The 21,893-nt window shown below is 42.7% G+C and overlaps 1 protein-coding gene across 3 annotated transcripts in view; it reads left to right on the top strand.

Moving 5' to 3' along the window:
• The window catches only part of INTS4 (integrator complex subunit 4), a 39,430-nt gene that overhangs the window by 12,094 nt on the left and 5,443 nt on the right, over positions 1–21,893 (top strand). For 2 of the 3 annotated variants that reach the window (XM_037376517.1, XM_037376516.1), the window contains exons 11-21: positions 2,654–2,859; positions 5,455–5,597; positions 6,609–6,724; positions 8,728–8,861; positions 9,653–9,810; positions 12,731–12,824; positions 14,943–15,023; positions 17,338–17,468; positions 18,431–18,490; positions 20,807–20,966; positions 21,299–21,442. In XM_037376517.1, the coding sequence (XP_037232414.1) occupies positions 2,654–2,859; positions 5,455–5,597; positions 6,609–6,724; positions 8,728–8,861; positions 9,653–9,810; positions 12,731–12,824; positions 14,943–15,023; positions 17,338–17,468; positions 18,431–18,490; positions 20,807–20,966; positions 21,299–21,442 (1,427 nt within the window). Of the gene's footprint in view, positions 1–2,653; positions 2,860–5,454; positions 5,598–6,608; positions 6,725–8,727; positions 8,862–9,652; positions 9,811–12,730; positions 12,825–14,942; positions 15,024–17,337; positions 17,469–18,430; positions 18,491–20,806; positions 20,967–21,295; positions 21,443–21,893 lie in introns of those variants that run through there. The other variant, XM_037376518.1, reaches the window with a different exon arrangement.

The following is a 21,893-nucleotide window of genomic DNA, read 5'->3' as shown; positions in this document are numbered from 1 at the left end:
GCACACTGGGGGCTCATGCCCAGCCGGCTGCCGACCAGCCCCCCCAGGCCCTTCCCCGCCGGGCAGTTCCCAGCCCCCTGCCCCCAGCCCGCAGCGCTGTGGGGGGCTGGTGTGACCCACGGGCAGGGCCCGGCACTCAGCCCTGTTGGGCCTCATACAACTGGCCTCGGCCCCTCGGCCCGGCCTGCCCAGACCCCCTGCAGAGCCCCCTGCCCCCCAGCAGGTCACACTGCCCCCAGCTCGTGTCCTCTGCAAACCCACTGCGGGTGCCCTCCAGCCCCTCGTCCAGGTCATTTATAAACAGAACTGGCTCCAACACTGAGCTCTATAAATCAAAAGTTACAGAACTTGCTGTTTAAAACTTGGCACTATAAGGAACCTGTGCCCATGGAGTCCGATAACCATTCTTTTTGTATCCATAGCAGCTTCCATCCTAACAATAGTTAGAACTAGTGGAGATAGACCCACATATTTTTCCAAATACTTCAGAATCCAACAGCTGCAACAAACATAAGTTTTCTTTTTCCAATCCAAATTTGTTCATAGCCATTTTTTTCTCATTTGTTGTGAGCCAGTGATAGGTTTCAGGTTAAATAGTTGTTGCTCTTCTCGGGGACTGGCTTCCCTAATGAATTAATAGCCAGCTTTCATTTTGCCAGGGGCTAAACAGGCTAGGCTCCTTTCAGTCGCTGCTGCTTAAAAGCTTTCCTCTTGGCTGGTTAGAATGCATTATTCTTGAAGATTGGTGACTGGATCTGTATGTTTTCAGGTACTTAAATTTCAGATGAGGTCTTGTTTACATGTTTAGCAATCTTATTAATAGTTCTTCTCCTTTAATGGAAATACCTGCATTCTGAGGTCACAGGTACCTGTTCCATAGTGCTGTTGTATTGGTCTCTTGTGGTCTTCTTATGATGGACTTGGACAGTGTAGTCTCTTTCCAACAGATTTTGTCTGATCTGTCCTTTTAAAGAGGATGAATTATGAGTGTCAGTCTGGAACACAGACGTCCTTGAGCTCCTCGGACTGGCTGTAGCACTGACTGTGCTGACAGCCTCAGGAGAGTCTGTGTGCTACCCTTCCCAGCCTGTTTCCCGTGGGTAAAGTGAAGATTTCTGTTTCTTAAGGCTATTGAGAACGGCTGGTATTTGCATAGAACTGTGAAAATGCCGAGCTCTGAATGTTATTCCTGAATTTGCTTTTAATGTTACTGGAAGGACAAGGCTAAACTGGAAAGTAGAAAACCACCATAACAAAAATATTGCTGTGTATGTATTGCGTTGTAGAAGTTGGTTTATTGTTCCGTGACTCCTGCAAATAAAAGCATGTTTTCTTAATAGCTAAACTTTCCCTAAAGCTTGGAAATGCACCTTTTTTTTCATTGCCTGAAAATTTTTAGGTCCATCAACCTGTGAAATGCATTTCTAGTTTCTCATGCCGTAGGTCTTACTGCAGTGTGGTGCTGTGGGGGAATGTCGATAAAATGGACAGATGTGGAATATACACAGATCATTGAATAAAGTAGATCTCTCCCTCCACTGCAACTTTTTAAAATACTGCTGAGCTCTCTTCTTCCTTACCTGCAGCACTGCTTCATTTCTTGAATTCCATGTTGTAACTTAAATCTGAATTAGTGCGTTGGCTTATGAAAGCAATATTGGCAAAATGTGTTTCTTCTCTAATACCTTGGTCTTAACGACCGTGGAGACTCGTAGTTGTGACAAAAGCTTCATTACTGAATAAGCAGGGGTCTTGCTGTGTTTGCAGTTTTCTACTTAATCAGAATCATCAGGAGTTGAGTACGTTCTTTAAGAACAATAGGCCTAAAAGCTACACGAGTTTAAATGTTTTCAAGATGAGCTAATTTGAATGAAAACTAGAAGTATGTTTAAAACAATAAGGTTTGCAAGACACCAGATTAATTCTCGTTTTTATGATGCCAGCACATAAACGTTATGGCAGCTAGCAAGGATGGGTCTAGGGGAGAGAATCTCATCTCCACTTAAGCTTGTTATATCTGGGTATTCTTCAAATTCCTGCAATGTTTTACCATATAAATACACTCTTTTTGATGCTTTTTTGCTTAAGTTCTGAATCATTTTAATAATTAGGTGGCACTTTTTTCCTTTCTTTTGAGGAACCCAAAGCCACGAAGCACAAAAATTTCTTTCTGTTTACTGCCAAAATGCTGAAACTCTAGGGCTTTTCAGCTATTCATAAAGTGCTACATAGCAAGTTAAAAATGCAGTGAATGCTCCAAGCAATTAAAATGTCATGAAGAATAAAACAAGCAGAGTTTAATTATCTAAATTAGTTTGCTTAAGATACTGTGGTTAATGCTACACTTGCAAAATGCACTGAAATACATATTATTTATCGGTGGGTAGGAGATGTGGTTTTTACCTACAAGTCCCTCTTGCAGACGCTTACAACAGCAGCGCTTGCAGTATTAGAGGTGAGGCTTTTGATTTGAAGACTTGCCTGTGAAAAGATCCCCAGTGGTATGGGTCTCTGCTTAGTCTCCATCGTCCTCGGGTTTTACTTAGCATCTCCTGTCCTTAGCCCAGTCTTTGAATGATATAAGACCTGGCCGTTGGGCCATATGTCCTTTTAAACAGCACTTACAATTAATTCCCTCCCTGTCTTTTAACAGAGGTTCGGATTGCTGCGGTTGAAGCCCTCTGTATGTTGGCTCAGTCCTCTCCTTCTTTTGCGGAGAAATGCCTGGATTTTTTGGTTGACATGTTTAATGATGAAATCGAGGAAGTGAGATTGCAGTCAATACACACAATGAGAAAAATTTCCAACAATATCACACTGCGGGAAGACCAGCTGGATACTGTATTAGCTGTCTTGGAGGTAAGAAATTCTTGAGGAGGGAAAAAAATCATGTTCCTGCTTTCTTTGGGGTGCTTAATGATATAATGCCGATCAGACCCTTCCTCTGAGTTGAAACTGCCCACCTTTTTGATGGTTGTTTTTGTCTTCTTTGAACATCCCCAGAGGCTGCTAAGGTCTAGTAGCTCGTAATCTCCAGGACAACAGCATACTTTTGAAATAGATGAATTTCAGATCAAACTCTAGCCTTTGTCACTGTGCCGCTGCCTTATGTGTTCCCTTCTGTCCTGTTTTGTGGTTCAGCACTCTGCACCACTTCATGTCGAATACAGCTTCAGGTTTTTTCTGTTTCCTTTGTTCAGCTGCTTTGGCTACACCCTTGCTCACTGAGCAGAGTCAGGGCGCAGGCCTGAGATCTCTCCTGACTGTTCAGAGAGTTTGTTGGCATGCTCTGCAGTGTAATTTTGGGGTTTCCCAACCAGCATCTTCCCAGTCTGTGCTCAGCCAGGATCCAGGGGACAGCATGAGTCAGCTGCTGTTCCTGATTGATGGAGTTGATCTGGGAAAGGGAAGAGATTTTGGCTGTATGAACAGTGCTGTGCCAAACAGCTTCCCCTCAGACCTGATTTATTTGTTGAGCTATAGCCCCTGAGGCTTGGGGTTTTTTTGACAAATTTCTGGTTCTTTTGGGTAGGCCCCCAGCCTCAGGCGGTGCTGCAATTCTGCTGGTTTTGTCTTTTCACCTGCTGTTTGCTTGATGCAGGTCAACAGGGGCTTCTTTCAGTTGTGCCTCTGGAAGAAGCAAACTAACCAACCTGTTTTATCAGTCTGTAACAAATGCTGTGGAATATGATCTGAGTTTGCATATTCAGCAATGGGTTTTAGGTGCCTCACGTTTTTACGTAGTTGATTTATACTCGTTCAAGCGGGGGGCTTGTGCATCAAAGTGTAAGAATGACCTAGTTAGACTGGGGTTCTGTCTTATGCTTCTGTGTTGGCTTATGTATGATAGATCATACAGGTATTTTGGTTTACATTATCGTAATTATTATCAGGTATTAGGATAGCTAAAGTCTGAGAATTAGTAACTTTTTAATGGGTTTGTCTGATTCTGAAAGGTGCTTGCTTGCTTTCTGTAAAATTCGTTTTCCAGTAACAAAATAAAGGATATGGAAAAATAGCATTAACCTTGGTCCCTAAATTTGTTCCGAGAGTGTAAATATGGAACAGTTGGGTGATGGGGTAGCTTCTGTTTCCACCTTACTGCTTTGACTTTATCTGAGTAACTGTACAGCTACTCCTTGCTTCTCTGACCAGGCTTTGGATTCTGCTTTCCTTGTTGTCCTTGATCTCAGTTTCTGTTGAGTTGGGCTCCTCTCTGTCCCTTTGTAGTCTTCTGCCTTGCTTGTCTCTGCACTGCCCTTCCAGTGGTCTGTGCAACTCACCTGAAGTATTTTATGTCTGTGGTCATTTCATTTCAGTCCTTAGAGTATGTCTTCTCTGTTGGTCGTAGTCTGCCTTCCACCACCAAAATAAGGAACAGCTGAGCAGCCCAGCTGTGCTTTCCTCCTTTGATCATTTGTGTGTTGACCGTCATCTAAAAGCCTTTACAAGAGGACTTTTTCTTTCTTCTTTTGTGTAAGACAGTGATGAATGAGCTGTTGATACTTAGCAAATTATAATAAAATGAAAAAAAAATCCACCACTGAAACACATTCAGTTCTTGTATCCTATCAAATTTTCACATTCTGTCCAACAGTCCCACACAAATGCTGATAGCCAGGAAGTATAATGCATTGATATGGAATGACAAGGTGGTTTTTGGCAGAAGGAATGTAATTAATTAAGCTGGAGTTCAGCCACAGCGCTTCCAAAAATATTGCTTGGAGGTTGCATAAACTCCTCTGTAGAACGTCACCTTGGCCTAAAAAATAAAATGGGTGCAATGTGACTTTAAAAGTGATGCATTAGGAATCCCATACGATCATAAAAAAGTTTGTGACTGAACTTCTGATTCAGTTTTGGCTTTTTTATTGTCCATCTGTAAACTTGTAGTTAGGTCAAGTTCCTCTCTCCTATAGATGATCACTGTTAATCTGGTCCATCCAGCCACTGGCATGTCCTCAATGCTTATGCTAAACCCTCTGGAGGCTGGTGACTGGGTTAAGGGCTTGTGGAATTGAGCTTCATGTGTTGAGTGATAAAAGGCTTCTCCAAAGATGATAAAACAATCTTCGGTGACTGTTTTGCTGAATTACCCAGTGCCTACCTTTTCTGTTACTGCCTGTCCCTAAATGGGACTACATCACCCAAACCAAACGGTGACTCTTGCTCTGCTTGAGGAGGTCAGCAGTAAAGCAGTTCCCATTCGTTCCAGAAAATGAAGCATATGGGTGGATGAGACCAGCAGGGGACCCTGCAGCAGTTGCCTGGTCTGTCACTTCATCTGTGCTTAGCTGTGGTAACTAGAAACGTGCTGTTTTTCAAATGCCTATGGTACTAATTTAGCCAAGGAGCAGGAACTGCTACCTTTAAAGTAAATGCGTATGCAGGCACATCTTTTCTCTCAGCACTCCAAGGTGTCTGGGTTGGTTTTTTCTTTGGTTTTTCTTTTAGGATTCTTCAAGGGACATTCGGGAAGCACTTCATGAACTGTTGTGTTGCACCAATGTCTCAACTAAGGAAGGCATCCATCTTGCACTGGTGGAGCTGCTGAAAAACCTGACTAAGTATCCCACAGACAGAGAATCCATCTGGAAGTGAGTATGTTCAGTGTCCTTGTGTGTTTACTTATTTTCCTATTTCTGGTAACTGAGGTGTTAGGCAAATACTGAGCTAGCTAAGGAGGTAAGAGGTATTGCAGGTGTACAATCCTGTTACTCTGTAAGTATTTGGAATAGTGGCTGTACTAAGCATTGTACATATTCATGACTGAGGTGGAAACTCTGTGTTGTTCTTGCATGTTGATGCTTGTACTGGGAATCCCAGAACTGGTGACCACTACGGGAAATAGCCTCTGTTACAAGCCCTCCAAGCATTCCCAGAAAAGATGAATTCAAACTTCAGTTTAAAACCTCATCTCTTTTATGCAGCTAATGTTTTGTGCTTACTTGACACTGCATTAAATAGTAATATTTACCAGCAGCTGATTATACCGGTTTTGACAAGTGGATTGTCTATGTGGCATTGTGCTGTTGGAGAGACTTTTTCTGTCTGAGCAAAAATAATGAACGTTTGTGTGTGGGTTTTCTGATTGTTTAATGGAAGCAGCAAAGGAAGTGATGCTCCAGCACACCTGGTTTGAGATGGAATTCTTGGGTATCATTGGAAATGTTTTAGTCTGTTTTGTCTTCCAGTGTACTCGTACATAGTTTTGGGGGGTTTTGGGTTTTGTTACATAGGTGGGGGTTTACCTCCTCGCTCCTTTATTTCTGAACTAAAAAATACGCTCACTTGTTAGCATTTAGTATAAAAGCTTTTCTTGGGTTGTGTAGTTCCATGCGTTAAGTGTTTCTTGAACAGTTTAAATAAACAAATTTTTATTTCTGCTTGCTTTTTCAAGCTGTCCTCTCAGTTGTCTTGGATCCTATCAAATGTTAATGCAAATACTCAGCCATGAAGGGTCAGTAGTCTTGGACAGCAGGTTTTTGATGCTGACCAGTCCCTCAAAGTGCTGCTGCAGCATAAAGTGACAATGCTTTAAAATGTTGCGTTTTGCAATATGTGTGTTTACTAAGAAACAAGAAACACTTCAATCTGTGTATTTTCAGGTGCTTGAAGTTCTTGGGAAGCAGGCATCCCACTTTGGTGCTTCCATTAGTCCCAGAGCTGCTGAGCACACATCCCTTCTTTGACACTCCCGAACCAGACATGGATGATCCAGCCTGTATCTTTTTCATGAAGCCAGTTGATTGTTTTGATTTTAATAGATTTTACTCATATTTTCCTGTTGCTTACATTTGTTAAACCATTTCAAACTGTAGCAGACAATCTTGTAGCTATTTCTGAATCCCTTTGCCACTCTAATTTTATTACTCGGCAAGTGATGGAATACCTGTTATCTGGAACCATCTTCATAAATACCAATGTGGTATAATTGGCCTTTTTTTTAATGCTGTGATGAATAATCTATTTATCAAGCAATTTGTCAGGATTTGGGCTTTGCAGATGAGTCCTTTGATGTGAAAACATTTGTCTAGTTTGCACTAATTTTGAAGATGGTTTAACTTTTAAATAAGAAGAGTGGTTTTCCTTGTCTGTTTTCTTTTTAGGTAAAACTTCTGCTATCCTCACTGTTGTGCAGTGTATAGAACAGTGCCATCTCTTAGTACAGCAGTGGCTGAATCCCCATAATGCTATAAACTTACGATCTTTTCTGAAACAATTCAAAATCAGAAATCCTTTTATTAACGTTAGCTCTTCTAGTGCTTTAGAATACAAACTATTATTGTTACACCATTATTCTTGACAATAGGAGATGCCTTGGAAATGTGAAATACCATTTTTCCATTGTTCATTCTCCTTGCTTCCCTTTTGAGCCATTGCAGAATATAATGCTGCTTCTGATGCATGCTGAGACATGTTAGACTGGAATAACTCTTCCTCTGTCAAGCTACTCCATATTTCTCTCACTAGTCACAGGCCGTGAGATAGAAATTCTATACAGATTAAATAAATACCTTGTGAGAACTGAACAGGACTAGAATCAGGTGGAGAGAAAGGTTAATCCATAATCAGATGGTTGTGTAATTGAGTAAATTTGTCCTATGAGCTGAGAATTGAAGGAACACTGCGGAGGTGAGAAAGCTGTTATTTAGCTCAAGGCACTTTCCTGCCTTGAACCATTCTTGAACCAAAGAATATTATTTTAGAAAATGATCTGGAGGCAACTTGCCACCCAATTTTACAGAGGTGTATTATGTGAAGATACTAAGTTTCTGGGAGCCAGAAACTGCAAAGCAGACCTGAAAGGTATGTTTCCAATGTAAACTGTTAATTGAAAACATCGTTTTGTTTGATTCAGAGCACTTAGGAAATTTGAATCAGGATAGTTGAATAGCTTCAGCTGAAAATTTGGAAAGGCTTTTGGGTAAAGAGGAGAAATTGGTTTGTCAAGAGGAAACCTTTATGCTTGGCAGTTGATGGATGCAAAAGATTTTTCAGAAGGTGAGAAATGTGGGTTCAGTCCCTTCTGTGGCTGAACCTGCTTCATCCCTGTGCAGGCAAGTCCCCAGATGATCATAAGCTTTGCACTGGGATCCTTTCACGCTCTCTTGTTAGAGATCCTGTGCTTGGGGTCAGCCCTGTTGCACGTGAGTGCCCCAGTCTTTGGGCTAACTGCCTTTGGCTGCCCTCTGTATTTCTCTGGCTCTCAGACTGTGAACGTGTTTTTTCTATACCAGAATCATCTTTCTGTGTTTGATTCTTTGGTTTAAGTCTGTGTTAAGGGGAGGGATGTCTTTCAGGGCATCACAGAAAATGCAGCAATTTTCAAAGACTCAGAGGTAAATGTTTGTTTTAGAGGGTGTTTGGGTACCAAACCAGTAAGCACAGTGTAAGCTTCGAGGAAGAGTGAAACTCCACCTAATGAGCATGTTCTGCATTTATGATACCTGGCTCCTATCCTTTGTGTTGCCTCTGAGCCATCCCACGTTGGCAGTAATATCCATCCTCCAATATGGCCCATCTTGAAATGTTTGTGCTTTGTACTTGCTTTTCATCTGCTCAGACAGCCACCTCTTTGGGTTTTGCTTGGCATTCTCCAGCTATAAAGAACTTGCTGGACAGATCTCAAGCGAAGAAAGGGTTGTTGAGTTGTTGTTCTAACTTTCCATCCCCAAGGAGCTCTTCTGCTGTTGCTTATTTTTCTTTAACAATCCATTTCAATAGACATTGCTGTTCTGGTTCTGATTTTTAATGCTGCTAAAAGTTGCCCAACAATGCCTGCCCTGTTCTCTGATCATACGTTCAGACATTACGCCTATCTTCGGGACAGTCTCTCTCATCTGGTCCCTCCGTTAAGAGTAAGTTGAACCACTTAGGTTGGCACTTCACTACTCTGTTATGAATATTGGTGGTCTCTTTCTATGTCTGTCTGTGTGTAACACTTGCATTCTAAAAGTTTTTTCTTCCAAGCACCACGCAAATGAATATTGAAACGTACGTTAAGTAAGGAGAGCCAGATACTAAATTGTTACCATATGGATTTGGTAATATTTTGGGGTGAGTAATAATGTTATTGCTCTCAAGTGAGACTAGCTGGTTAGGGCAGGATTCCTGGGACCTTTCTGTAGCTCTGACTATGTGGGGAAGGGGAGCTTAGCCTGTGAAGATCTTCCAACATTTGACTTGTGTCCTATCTAAATGGTTTGCTTGCACGTGAGATGTGTTCCCTGCTGCTTTGAAGCATGTTTTTCCTGTGTGGAAGCACAGGCGGGACTGAAGTTGGTTGTACATCTTACTACAGCTCATAAAATGAATTGCAGTTCGTGTGGTCTTGGACTTCACTTGACTTTGCAGTGTCATAGTTAATAGAGGAGGAAGATGTTTCGCTCAAAGGGGTGTTGGAATTTGACCTGAAGATCTGTACCTGCGAGTGGATTACAAACTGGGGAGTATTAACTAACAAAGATGCAGGCTTGAAAGCCTTGATATAAATTTTGAATTTGAGAAATTAATTGGAGCTCTCAGTTGGTAGTTGTTAAATAATGTGGCAGCATTTTGCAGCGTTGTTACTTGTGTTAGACTTTTTTCTCCTTTTTTTTTTTCCCTTTTTTTTTTTTTGTTTTGTTTGCATGTCTGTCTTCTTGCTTAGTTGCCAGGTAGAAAGCTGGTGTCCTCCCCTGTCTCTCCCAGTATTACACCTCATGAAGATCCTTCCCAGCAGTTCTTGCATCAGAGCCTGGAGAGGGTTTACAGCCTTCAGCACCTCGACCCACAGGGCATACAGGAGCTGCTGGAATTTACCATCCGGTAAGGCTGCAAGCAGACCTCTTCATGGGAAGATCGGTTAGGGTGCCCAATGTCTTTGAAGCGGGTACTTTGCTTCTGAATTTTAGTGTTGTACTTTGCCGTTGAATACTTAGTTTGAGCCACCTTCTAGAAAGCATTGTGATAAACCAACATTGTTTAACATAAAACTGATGGTGTCAGGTCTGGCTGTGCCCCACTAAATAATCAGCGTGCGTTCTGGGGGGCACCCCTTCAGAGCGCAGTAAGGGTCAGGTAAGGGTGCTCTTCCTGGGCTGTTCGCTTATCGTAAATACTCTGTTGTTATGGTTTATTGTTCTTGGTTTGCTGTCCCTGTAGGAGGCCCTCACTTTGATCATATTACTTGTAATACATGTGCACAAGGTTTTTTGGGTATTTTTTTTGGGGGGGAGGCAGAGAGGTTGTCCCCTTTGCTCTTCCGTTTTCCAGGTCCTATGGCCTTTAATTCAACAGGAGAGGACCCCCTTCTGATGCTTTGTTGGGTGTTTATTGCCCGTTTTATTTGGCATTCTTGCATCAGTTTGAAAATCAGATGGATTTTCCTGGAAGAAACAGTATTGTTGAGTGTTGCTGTCTGCTGTTCTGTAGATAAACGTGTATGGGTATGGTTTCTGAATGTGGGTTTTATGTCACCTCTTCCATTTCATCTCTAGGCCGATTTCTACAAACAAAGCTCTTGAAAAGGATCTTTTCAGTGCAATTCCTCTGCTCGGAAAGAGGAAAAGAGCCTTATTTTGAGAGTTAGAATAACAAGCTAAAATGCTTTGTTTGGAATATAGAATTCCAAAAAGCTTTATTCTTTTTCTTCTCCCCAAAATAGCTGCCTTTTCTGTATGTAGCTCTGAATCGCTTTTACACCCACCTGCAGTGGAGAATAAACAGTGTGCTCCTCACTGCAAACCCAGCTGTGAAAACTATATGGTTTGTCTTCAGCTGTTTTGAAGCTACTACATGCAGTCTAAACCATGGTCTCACAGCATTTAATGCACTAAATGCGTGAAACAGGTAATCTCTTGGCAGAGCATCCAGAATCTTAAAGGTATAATGAAGGTCTGGAAACCTTGCAGGCCGTGAATGTTTTCGATTTGGAGTGCAGGAATAGTGTTGGAGATGGCTGGGTGTGTAACTGATATGCAGTAAAGCACAATAGTGCTTTGGAGTTGGTGGAAATTATTGGCTGGGCTTTTTTCCCGTTGGGATCACCACCCAGGAACCATACTAAAGCAGCTGTTGTTTTCCACCCTTAAGAGAAGGGAGGATTTAATGCAAACCCCAAAGTATTAAAGGTTATTTTGCAGAGGACAAGGGTTTCCTGCGCCAACAATTTGGTTGCTGAGAGGAAAGGGGTAGAAGCAGCTCACTGCAATGGTGTCTGGTGGGACATAACTCCCTCCTCCTTGGTCATTACTGTCATCAGGGGGAGTAACACAGACCTTGTGGAGCTGGTGTCTGCTTGGGGCTTAAATTTCTAACCGTGCTGAAGACTGACGCTCATCCCCCGGGCTCTGTGGTTGAAACTGTAAGACAGGCTTTTTAGCAAATCAGTCTTTGTAGTTTAGTTTCTCCATCTATACAACAGGATTTTTTTTTTTTTTTCTTTTTTTTGTCTTGCAGGGATGTTGAAATCTGTTTAAGATTTGTAAGGAAATAGAATTAGTGGAATCGGGAACCGTAGAAGACTTGAAAATGGAATATCTGCCTAGCTGTTAGCTGAGAGGTGACATCCTGTTTCCCATTAGCATGTTGTGATGCATTAAGTATGACATGGGAATTGAGCACCCAGGAGTCTTTTCTGCTCTCTGCTCTCTGGGAAAAGATGAAATGGAGTCACTGTGTAAGGCTGGGGCTGGCTCTCCTGTTGTTGCATTGAAGGAAGGCACAGCCCCTCTGCTTAGGAGAGATTTTCTTTGGCTGCAAATTATACAGATACCTCGTGGGTTTTTTTAATGTCTCAGTGCTCAGCAACCTTCTGGTTTTGCAGGGCCAAAGTTTCAGAATTGCATCATAAATACAAAGATAAATGTAAAATAAGCAAAAGGAAAGGGTCATCTGAAGAAAAATAAATGTTCTTTTTAATAATACAGTAGGAAGTATGGAATTAGAGTGACAATTTTAGTACACTTTGGATCAAAGCAAAATGCGGAGAAGAACAGAGATGTGTTGAATCCACATCATCCAATCTGTTTTCAGTTTTATAACAAAAAATGAGGTTTGTTTTCTTAATCCACAGTTTTGATTTTAAAACATGTCTGAGAGTAGAGGACTGAAACCTTTTTGCGTTCCATGAACAGTCGTTTTTTTTGCTATCAACTTAAAAGCTACTTCTATTGCTGTATGATTTACAAGAAATACTTACACCAGACAACACGCAACAGCTAGCTGGGTAAATATCAGTACATCAGATTTCAGCTTAGTTTAAAAAGGCAGCTATATTTCAAATGTGCTTTGTTACATGAGCCTGACGTGTTCCAAACAACCTTTCTTAGCCAACGTGAATAGTTAGGTTTCCCAGCAGTGTAACGCAAATGGGTCGTTAGCTGCTGTAGAAGTCTGGAGTGGTTTAAGTTAAATCTGGAACTGCTACGCTGTATGGTTCCCATAGGGCTGCAGAGTAATGCGGGTTGACAGACTTACTGCTTCCACTGGCTGTGCTTGTGTCAGCCTCCGGGAAGAAAGGACATGCCAAGTCCCAAGGTGCAAACTGTTTTGTAGCGTGTGTTTTGCTACTGTTTCTGGTGCTTATTCTAAGGATAAGAAAAGCAAGATGCGGGAATAACTGGCTTCACTGTTGCTGCATTCTGAGTGCATTTAGGTTAACCTGCTTGCTGTCTCAACATTGTTTTTTCTTTTTTCTTTCTTTTTTTTTTTTTTTTCTTTTTTTTTCCCTCCCCACATGCTTCAGTGATCTTCAGAGGCTTGGAGAACTGCAGTCAGAACTGGCAGGGATGGCAGATTTCACTGCAACTTACCTTCAGTGTCAGCTGCTCCTCATCAAGGTTTGACTTCATCTGGGGTTTTTGGGCTGTTCTTCAAAAATGCCCCCCGTCTGTTGCAGTGGTGCTGCCCTTTCATGTTGTGATGTTCATGCTGAAAACTGATGTATGATGAAAGTGTAGGTTCCATGGGTTTCTGATAATCCTGCTTCCCTCCTGTGGCCAATAATTTATGCAGTAACTTTGCCAATGAGCACGCCAGTGCAGATCTCTGCTGTTGTACATAAGGCTTCTGTTGATTACCAGTGCAGATTATTTTCTGACAGAAATCACAATGGAGGCAACTGCTCTGTAGCCTTTTATGTTACGAGAGTAACTTTTCTCTGCTAGTGGCCACTGGAATGAGTTTTGCTAAACTGCTGCTGGAAGTGGGGTTTTTATAGATGATGTTTTGTAGATAGCTTTTTTTGGCACCAGCGTCAAAGGAATCCTTTAGACTTGATTGAGCAAAACATCAGTCGTGCTTTCTTTTACAGTGCTATAATGATCTGTCTGTTTGGTATTAGAAGATGAAGTGGTTGCTTTGACACCACGGCAGCAAACCTTTTCAAAGTCAGCTTCTTGCTGTAAACAGGAACTAATTTTTTGCTTCACTTCTGCCTGCGTAGTATTTGTCTCCTGGCATTCTTTAGGTCTTTGAATGTAACTTATACACATGTATAGCAAGAACTAAAGCAAGCAACCAACAGGTTTCCAGAGGGACTCAATAAAAGCTTTGTTATGTAAAACCAGGAAGGAATTTCAGTTTCTTTCCTAAAGGTGTAGCTGCTGGTTGGCATGTCTCATGGCAGCCCTTAACTCCTTGGAACACATTTATCACCCAGAGAAGGTATTTTAGTTGAGCGGTGTTACAGTTCAGTACCATCCTAGCTAAATCCAAACTTTCGCCAAAGTGAAATGTCCTGTCCAGGCTGAGGATCAGCATTTGGAGGTGGCTTTGTTGCCCTTCTCCAGGGTTTGGCTGGTGTGAACCAGATGGTTTATCTGGCAGAGAGGAGCGCTCTGTCTGGATGAAGGACGTAAAAGCTGCATCAGCCGTTCTTGGCTCAAGCTGTAGAATAGTCCATATATCGGTGATGCAGAGGAGTCAGTAATGTGGCTGAAATGAAAAGTAACTTGTAATATCGTACAGTTAGATATTCTGATGTGGTAGAGAGAACCCGAATGTCAGAGCAGCCCTTTTCAGTACATTTTTTTTTTCCAATTGCTTCTTTCCCCACAGAAAGAAGCTGTTGGTGGGGGGATGGGGAGTGTGAAGTATCTTCATTTCCCAGCCTCTTGAGGCTCAAAAGGTTCCAAACTTTTAAAGGATCTACATACCCTGTGCTTTTAGGGGTAGTTAATGGGGATTCTGGGACCAGCTGAAGTGAAGGATATAGTCTGTATGTTCCTGAGCTTTGGCTACAGCCAGCTTTGTGTGTAGCTGTATCTAAGGTCAGGCAGCTTAAAAAAGGAGGCAGTGATATAACTCATCCAGTCAAGCTTTCTTAATTTTTTTACACACAAAGCAAATGGGGTGTGGTTGGGCACTGTGATTTTTGGTTTTTGTGGTTTGTTGTTAACGCAAGTATCAGTAGATGCTTTACACTCGGTATTCATAGCAACTCCGAGATCCTTGGTGGAGTGGAGGCTGTCATCAGCAAAGTTCAGAAATATGATTATGTGGGTGTGTTTCTGGGGACAGTTGTTATTGTTTCTGCTTTTTGCCTGCAATTTGAGATTGCCCTGATCTTGGTCTCAGGGAGGTGATAAAGCAGTGAGTTACTGTTTTTATAAGCGACTGCATTCTGTGTAAAGTTCTCCTTAAAAAGTACAATGTCTTTGGCTCAGCCAGGCTCTAACTCATAGCTTTGTTAATATTATTCTCAACTTCTGATTTATATTTTCTAGTTGTGTAGGTATCTCTGTGGGTTTATAGAACCGTACATGTTTTGGAGGCCTTGGTTCCCCCTGTTGTATTTAAAAGCACAAAAGAAACCTTTGGCCTGCTTTTTCAATCAACCTGTGGGTGTACAGCTGAGAGACGGGACATCTTCCCTGCTCCCAAGCCCATGGAGCGCAGCGTTACAAGGTTTAAACTGAGCTGGGTATTTATCATCATTTCATGGTTTTCTCCTGTAGGCCTTGCAGGAGAAGCTGTGGAACGTGGCAGCTCCTCTGTACCTGAAACAGAACGCGTTAGCGTCTGCTGCGGCAAAACAGGTGAGGTGGAAGCGTCTGGGTCTGCGTGGAGGCAAGTCCTCAGATACGAGCCCTTCCTCGGCCATGCCACAATAATACACTTCTGACCTTCCACTGCCGTACTCTGTCCAAGTAAATCTTAGTCCCCCCAAAGTGGAGTAATTTTTCTTGTCTTCAAAAGATGAGTGGTGAGCAAGAGAGGTTCATAATGACTGTAAAAAGGCAAACATCTTCTGGAGGAGCGAGAAGATCCAGTAAACTGGGCTGCTTGTCCTCACCTCGTTTCTGGGGCAGGTTATGGACCAAATCCTCCTAAAAGCTCTTTCTAAAGCAGTGAAGGTCAACAAGGTGGTTAGGAACAGCCAGAATCCATTTCCCAAGGGTGAATTTATGCCTCACGAGCATCATTGCTCTCCACAATGGGGAGACTGGTGCTACGAACAAGGGGAGGGCAGTGGATGTCACATCTCGTGACTTTAGCAAAGCCTTTGGCACAGTCTCGTGCTGTTTCCTTTTCACCAAACTGGCAGGATTCTGGCTGAAGGAGTTGGCTGATAAGGCTTCTCCAAATCAAGGAGCCAGCTGATGTGCTGGAAGACAATGGCTGCTCTTCAGGGTGGGTTGGCTGGGCTGGGGAGTTGGGATGAAAGCAATCTCACGGTGTTTGGCATGGGGAACCTGGTGGCTTCATGTTCAATGTGTTGTCCGCAAAGACCAGTGGCATCCTGGACTGTCCTAGTAAGAGTGTAGCCATCAGTTCTGGGGAGGTGATCCTTCCCCTTTATTCAGCCCTGAGGAGATACATCTGGAGGGCTGTGTTGTGTTTTGGCCTCCCCAGTAGAAGGATGATGCTGATGATCTGGGGGAAGTTCAGCAGAGGGCCACCGAGGTGGCCAGGGGCTGGAGCACATTCCCTGCAAGGAGAGGCTGAGGTAACTGGGCTTGTCCAGCCTGGAGAAGAGCAGGCTTCAGAGTGGATTTACTGCTGTCTTCCATTGCCTCATCATAGGATACAGATGAGACAGAGCCAGACTGCTCTGGACAAGAGGCAGTGGGCACGGATCAGAATATGAGAAATTGTGGTTAGATATAAAGGGGGAAAATTTACCGTCAGGATGGTTAAATACTGTAACGGGCTGCCCAGAGCGGTGGGGGGAATCTCTCCATCCTTGCAAGTGTTCACAACTTGATGTGGCCCTGAGTAACTGGATCTAATTAGAGCTGCTCTGAGCAGGGGACCAGGCTGGATGACCTCTGGAGGTCGTACCCAACCTGAGTTATTCTGATTCTGTGATGTAAAAATGATTGGAACCTGGAAAAACTGAAGCTAATCCCTAAGAAAAGGTAAAGGAGAAAGCAAGCTATTAAATAATCTGGGAATGAGCCCAAGGTAAAAGCAAGTTCATGGATCTGCTGGGAAACTCTGCTGACATGTTGAGTCTTCAGTTAATTAAGATGTAATAAGAGGCAGGTACTGCTACGCATCAAAACCTTCTATGCTGTTGACAGTTGTCCCCAGGGGTGAGTGGAAACAAAAGCCTATCAGCTTTTTAAATCTTCCCTAATTGAACTGTCTGTCTTGGGTGCCCTTCTCAGTAGCACGTGAACCCCCTGGGAGGTTTTATCTGTTGTGATTGTGAATGTAGATCACTTCCCATCAATGCAAGGTGAGGGAATATTTCCTATTAAATAACTTGCAAGTTCGTGGCTTCTATACAGTCATCCTGAACTAGACTTAGTATTAATTTGAGCACTTCTCTCGTCTACTTAAGCCCATCTATTTGACAGAAAAAGTACCGTGAGCAAACCGTGCAGTGTCATCCTGTCTGTGCTTTTAACCGTCTATCTAAAATAACGCAGAACAATACTTATCATATGATAGTTCCCATCATCAGCTGCGGTACGTGAAGTATTGTTGAATGTAAAGTTGTGTTCAAGAGAACTTGTCAAATCTGGCTCCAAAACTGTAAACCTGAGCGGGACCCCTGAGGCTGCTCTGTTGTGCTGCTCGCCTTTTGTATTCCAGAGCAGAGAGTGGGAGCCAGTGAGCGCTCTGCTCCTGGAAATTCAAAATGCAGTGTCAAAAGATAGACTGCCAGTGGAGGGAGGGCTTGATTTCAGGCCAGGTTTCGTGAATTATTTCTTTAATACAGCCAAGATAACCTTTTGGTATTAAGTGTCGCTTTGTGCCATGAAGAATTTCACCAAAAGAACGAGACTTGTGGATTAATGTGTTCCTCAGTGTGAGGAAAAAATCCCGGAATCTTGCGATGGCGCTTGTGGAAGCGTTTTAACGGAGTCTGATGGTTCTTCACCCCTGTGGTCTATCTGACAGATCGTGGAAGAAACTTATAAAATGGAGTTCATGTACAGCGGAGTGGAGAGCAGGCAAGTGGTCATTATTCACCACATGAGGCTGCAGGCGAAGGCGTTACAGCTTATAGTGACTGCGCGCACCACTAGAGGGTAAGGATGACCTGGTGGAGGACCTTCTTAGTCTTACCTATAAGCTTAGTTTTCCTTAAGCTTGGCTTAAATAAACAGCAAGGAGCAATTAGACACACAAAAGATCGCGGCATGCCAGTAACCGTTTGCTAAAGCAGTTCAGAACGCAGAGCTGCCTTTTGCCTTCGGGGTAGCTGTATAGTGCCACAGCACTAAATCTGATGACAGAATTATTGGGAAGATGTGTTTTGGGAGGTGAGTTCTCTCAGCTATAAACGTACAAATAGGTTTATAATGTTGTAGAGTTGATATTTGGAACCTGTTGAAGTGAGGAACAGTCACGTATCAAAGAGCACGCTAATCATGTTTGCCTCATTAAGTATTAGTTGCTGATTTTTTAGCATCAGAAAAGAGTTGTCTTTTTGATGGATCTGCAACTGACATTTGTGTGACTTCAGACTCAAAACGCTCGTGTGTTTGCCTGGCTTGGGCAATGTGAGAGGCTCTGGGTGGTTTGTTTTGGCTGCTGAGGCCAGTGAAGTTACACACGGGTTTGGATGGCTGTAGAATTAGAACTCCGTTTGGTGGGATTAGAGCAAAGGTTAGTATCCTAACTTGTTTGCTTTTGCTCTGAGTTTGTTGCCATCAATTTACTGTGTTGCCATTAGAGGTCCATGATATGTTTGCCTTTTAACCTCTTGTTTTGTAGGTGGAGAGGTAATGTTTTCAAATAGTGGCTTTGTGAACTTAATTTTATGCCTTATGCAAATTATTTTTTGTGGGAGGGGGATATGAATGTGGGGAGGGAGATGGCAATTAATTTTTTTTTTTCTCTTGCGGGGAACATCTTTATGGCCTCAAAATTGTAAGATCTTGTAGTTTTTAGGAGCTTGAACTGGATTCCAAAACACCTGAATGCTTATAGCCTTACAGACAGTTTTCTTTATTTAAAACTAGAACAAGGAATGTTATCTTCGTTACAGAGCGGAACCCCTTTTTGGGATGTGTGAAAAATTCCTACAAGAAGTGGATTCCTTTCAGAGGTGAGAAATTCCATTGCTTCTTCCCTTTATGTTAGAAGGTCCCCTGACCATTGTCATCGGGGAATATTCCATTTGTTTTTCACCTCTTCACATCTCCCTTCCCCTGTTGCTGTCATACATCGGGGACTGCTACCATGAGATAATGGTAAAGCGAGAAGTAAACTCCTTTCTAACTGTGGGATCAGTGGAAGAGCTTTCCTAGGAATATGACAAAAAAGGGAATTTCCTGTCCCTTTATCCCAAATTTCTAAATTGTAAATGAGTGAGTGAACAGTCTGTATGCTCAGGGTTGGAGTCATCTCACCCAGGTGTTGATACTTGCTTTGTAAGACCACTGCTGCTGAAGCACTCACCCAGCTTTCCTCTCACTGGAGAGGTATTTCTTTCATTTTCTCCTAATCTGGATGTCTAAAATAAGTCAGATGAGGGATGCCCAGGTTTTTTTTCATTGTCTCAGGAGGGAGTTAGATAGCTAGGCCAGAGATACAGGTATCTAGAGATGGCGGAGCAGAATTCCGTCTCTGGTTTTGATTAAATTCCAGTTTCTTCGTGGTCTGTATGCTTGGCATTTGTGGCTGGTTACGTGATGAGAAGAGGGAACCAAATCTACCCATTCCTTAATGTTTAGCTCATTTGCTAGTAGTGAATAAACTGTTCCTTTGCTTTGTGTCTTTTCCTTGCACTGAGTCTCAGGACCAACAAAACTCATCGGTATTTCTCAGCAATTTAACTCCTATACACAGTGATGAATTCTGCAAAAGGGAATCTGGGTGATGGTAGATCTTGTCATTTAGCTGTGATGTCCCCTGTAAATGGTCAGACGTGTAAAATCCCAGTGTCTAAGTTGGGCAGCCTCAGCGTGCCAGATTTTAGCTGCATCCTATGACAGAGCAGTGGAAAGTTGTTGTCTTTGTAGTCTGTGTAGTGGCAGTTATAGGAACATGAGGTTGTGTATCCCTGCATGGCCCTCATAGCCTGTTCAGAGGAGAGTATGGGGTTTTTTTCCACCCTTGCTCAGCTGGTGGAAGAGGTTTCCATTTATTGGTTCTGAGGTCCTGTAGAGCACCACCAGGATCGTGAAAAAAAATCTCACTTCTGGAGGAGCTGAAGCTGCTTTGGGCATGCCTGGTATTCCTGTCTAGGCTTTATAGACTCAGCTGTTGGTGAAGATACAGCGCAACACCAGACTTGAAAAGTGGGGAGGGGAGCCCTTTGTTGGAGAGGTGGTTCCCCTACAGAAATGGTGCTCCCTCCCCCCCCCCCCCCTCCTCCCCGGCAAATTGCAGGACTATTTACTAGGCTTACAAAACTGCTAAATACCGCAGGATAACAACACAGTTGCTGATAGTAACAGATAAACCACCAATGACTCAGTCTAACAAAACATCTTCTGCACGCAGGGATGTAGGGTAGTAGCTCAATTTTACTTCTATACAAAGAACAAGAAATACCAAATGGTCTTGTGAGAGCTGTTGTCCCAAGCTATAGAGTGGATTCTATTCTCTGTTCTTGACCTCAAGAACTAGGTAGTTTTGAGTTGTTTGGGTTTTTTTTTTGTCTTACCAATTCTAGTTTACTGTTAAAATTTCACTCCTCAGCTGTAGTAATTAATACTTCATAAATATTGGTAGAAAAAAACCCCCAACCTTCTGGAAACTTTGCTGCAGCAGAAGGTCAGGCAACTCACGTATTGGGCGTGTGGATGTGTTAGATCCTGTCAGCTATTTAGTTCACCAGATGAAAGTGCACTGCATAAAGAATTGGGCATATGCATGTCTTCCCTGAGAAGTACCAGTTTCCAAAGTCTGCAAGGCAGCTGTCGTAGGAATGGCTCTTTCATCCAGCTGGTTCTTTGTGACATCGAGATGAGCGTGGAGTACTGGGATTGCTCGCGGTCTCATTCAGTTAGCGCTCTTCCTATCTGTGTCGCATTACAGCTGCACGTGCGATCTGCGCGGATGAATCCCTACAATATCTGCTTCTCATGAACGTGTTGTTGATGGGCACCTCAACATTTCTACCTCCTTTTTTGTGAATCTAGTTTCCTTTGCCCACTAGGCTTTGTATTGATGAAGGACCTAAAAAGTGAGATCTGCATAGCCCTTGATATTGTCAGTTTGAGCACAAGGTATGGTCCCAACATCACTAGCCAAAATAATCTTTATCTTATGTACGAGACGTGCATCAGAAGAGGAATCTACATATCTAACTCTGTTGTTATAATTAAATACAAAGATTAAGTGGTTTGGCTGAAAATAGCAATGCTGTTGAAAATGTTGAAAAAAGTATATGATTTTTGATTTATTCTTAACACAGATGTTTCATCTCTGAGCTCCCACATATGCAAGGGAGTCTTGTAGATAAATTGCTGGACTTAATGCCCAGACTTGTGACATCCAAGCCTTCGGAAGTGGTCAAGATTCTTCAGACAACTCTGCGACAAAGTACCTTCCTCCACCTTCCTCTTCCAGAGCAGGTCAGCTTAACTCGGAGAACTACAATGCAGTATTCTTGTAGACTGTCTTAGCATCTGACTAGATCCTAATACACCATGAAGCTTTTAGAATTCGGGTTCTTGGTCAGTCACAAGTGTTATTCTTTCAAAGGCTTTCTTCTTACCTAACATCCCCAGGACTACTGCTAAAAATACAGACAACTTAATAATTCCTGGTAGTATTTAAAAGAATCCAAAGTTCATGTACAACTTCTCCATTAAGAACAGAAATGATTGTGTGGTTTTGTTTTTTTTTTTTTCTTTTCCTCCTCCCCCCACCTCCTTATTTTTGCCAACTACTTTGCCCCTAGTAGCTCCATAGAGCTACTGCGAATATCATTGAGCCTACCGGTGAATCTGATAATCCGCTGAGGTTTACATCGGGGTTGGTAGTGGCACTGGATGTTGATGCAACCCTGGAACATGTGCAGGATCCCCAGGGAACCGTTAAAGTTCAGGTAAGCAGTCACTTGATATTGATGCAAACAAAATTGCATCTTAGGGTTAAAGTTGTCAATACTTCTAAATTGCAAATAATTATACACTCTATTAGTAACAGTGTTGGATTTCTGTCTTTTATGACCAAACATTCGGGAACTGGTTTGTATGTTGTGCGCTGAGTTGACTTGTGTGCAGTTCCTGAGGCTTTGAGTACTGCGGTGCCATTCTGTGCTCCACACGGTGCTTCCACATGCACTCAGCACATTATGGACATGAGCATAAATAAACGCTCGTGAACTTCCAGCTTGAGTAGTGGGAGAAAGAGGAGCAAAAGAAGCTGTTCTGAATGGTACAGAAGTATACAGGCTCTCTGCTCTCTGTAATTACAACTTAAAATTTCTTCCTGCTGCTGAAATACTGGTTTCAAATGCAGCTCCGGAGGTAGGTGGGGTGTGATGCCAAGTAAAA

Source organism: Falco rusticolus, chromosome 2 (assembly GCF_015220075.1).
Source record: "Falco rusticolus isolate bFalRus1 chromosome 2, bFalRus1.pri, whole genome shotgun sequence".
Taxonomy (NCBI): domain Eukaryota; kingdom Metazoa; phylum Chordata; class Aves; order Falconiformes; family Falconidae; genus Falco; species Falco rusticolus.
The sequence above is the reverse complement of the archived record's forward strand: the minus strand, read 5'-3'. Positions and strand labels throughout refer to the sequence as shown.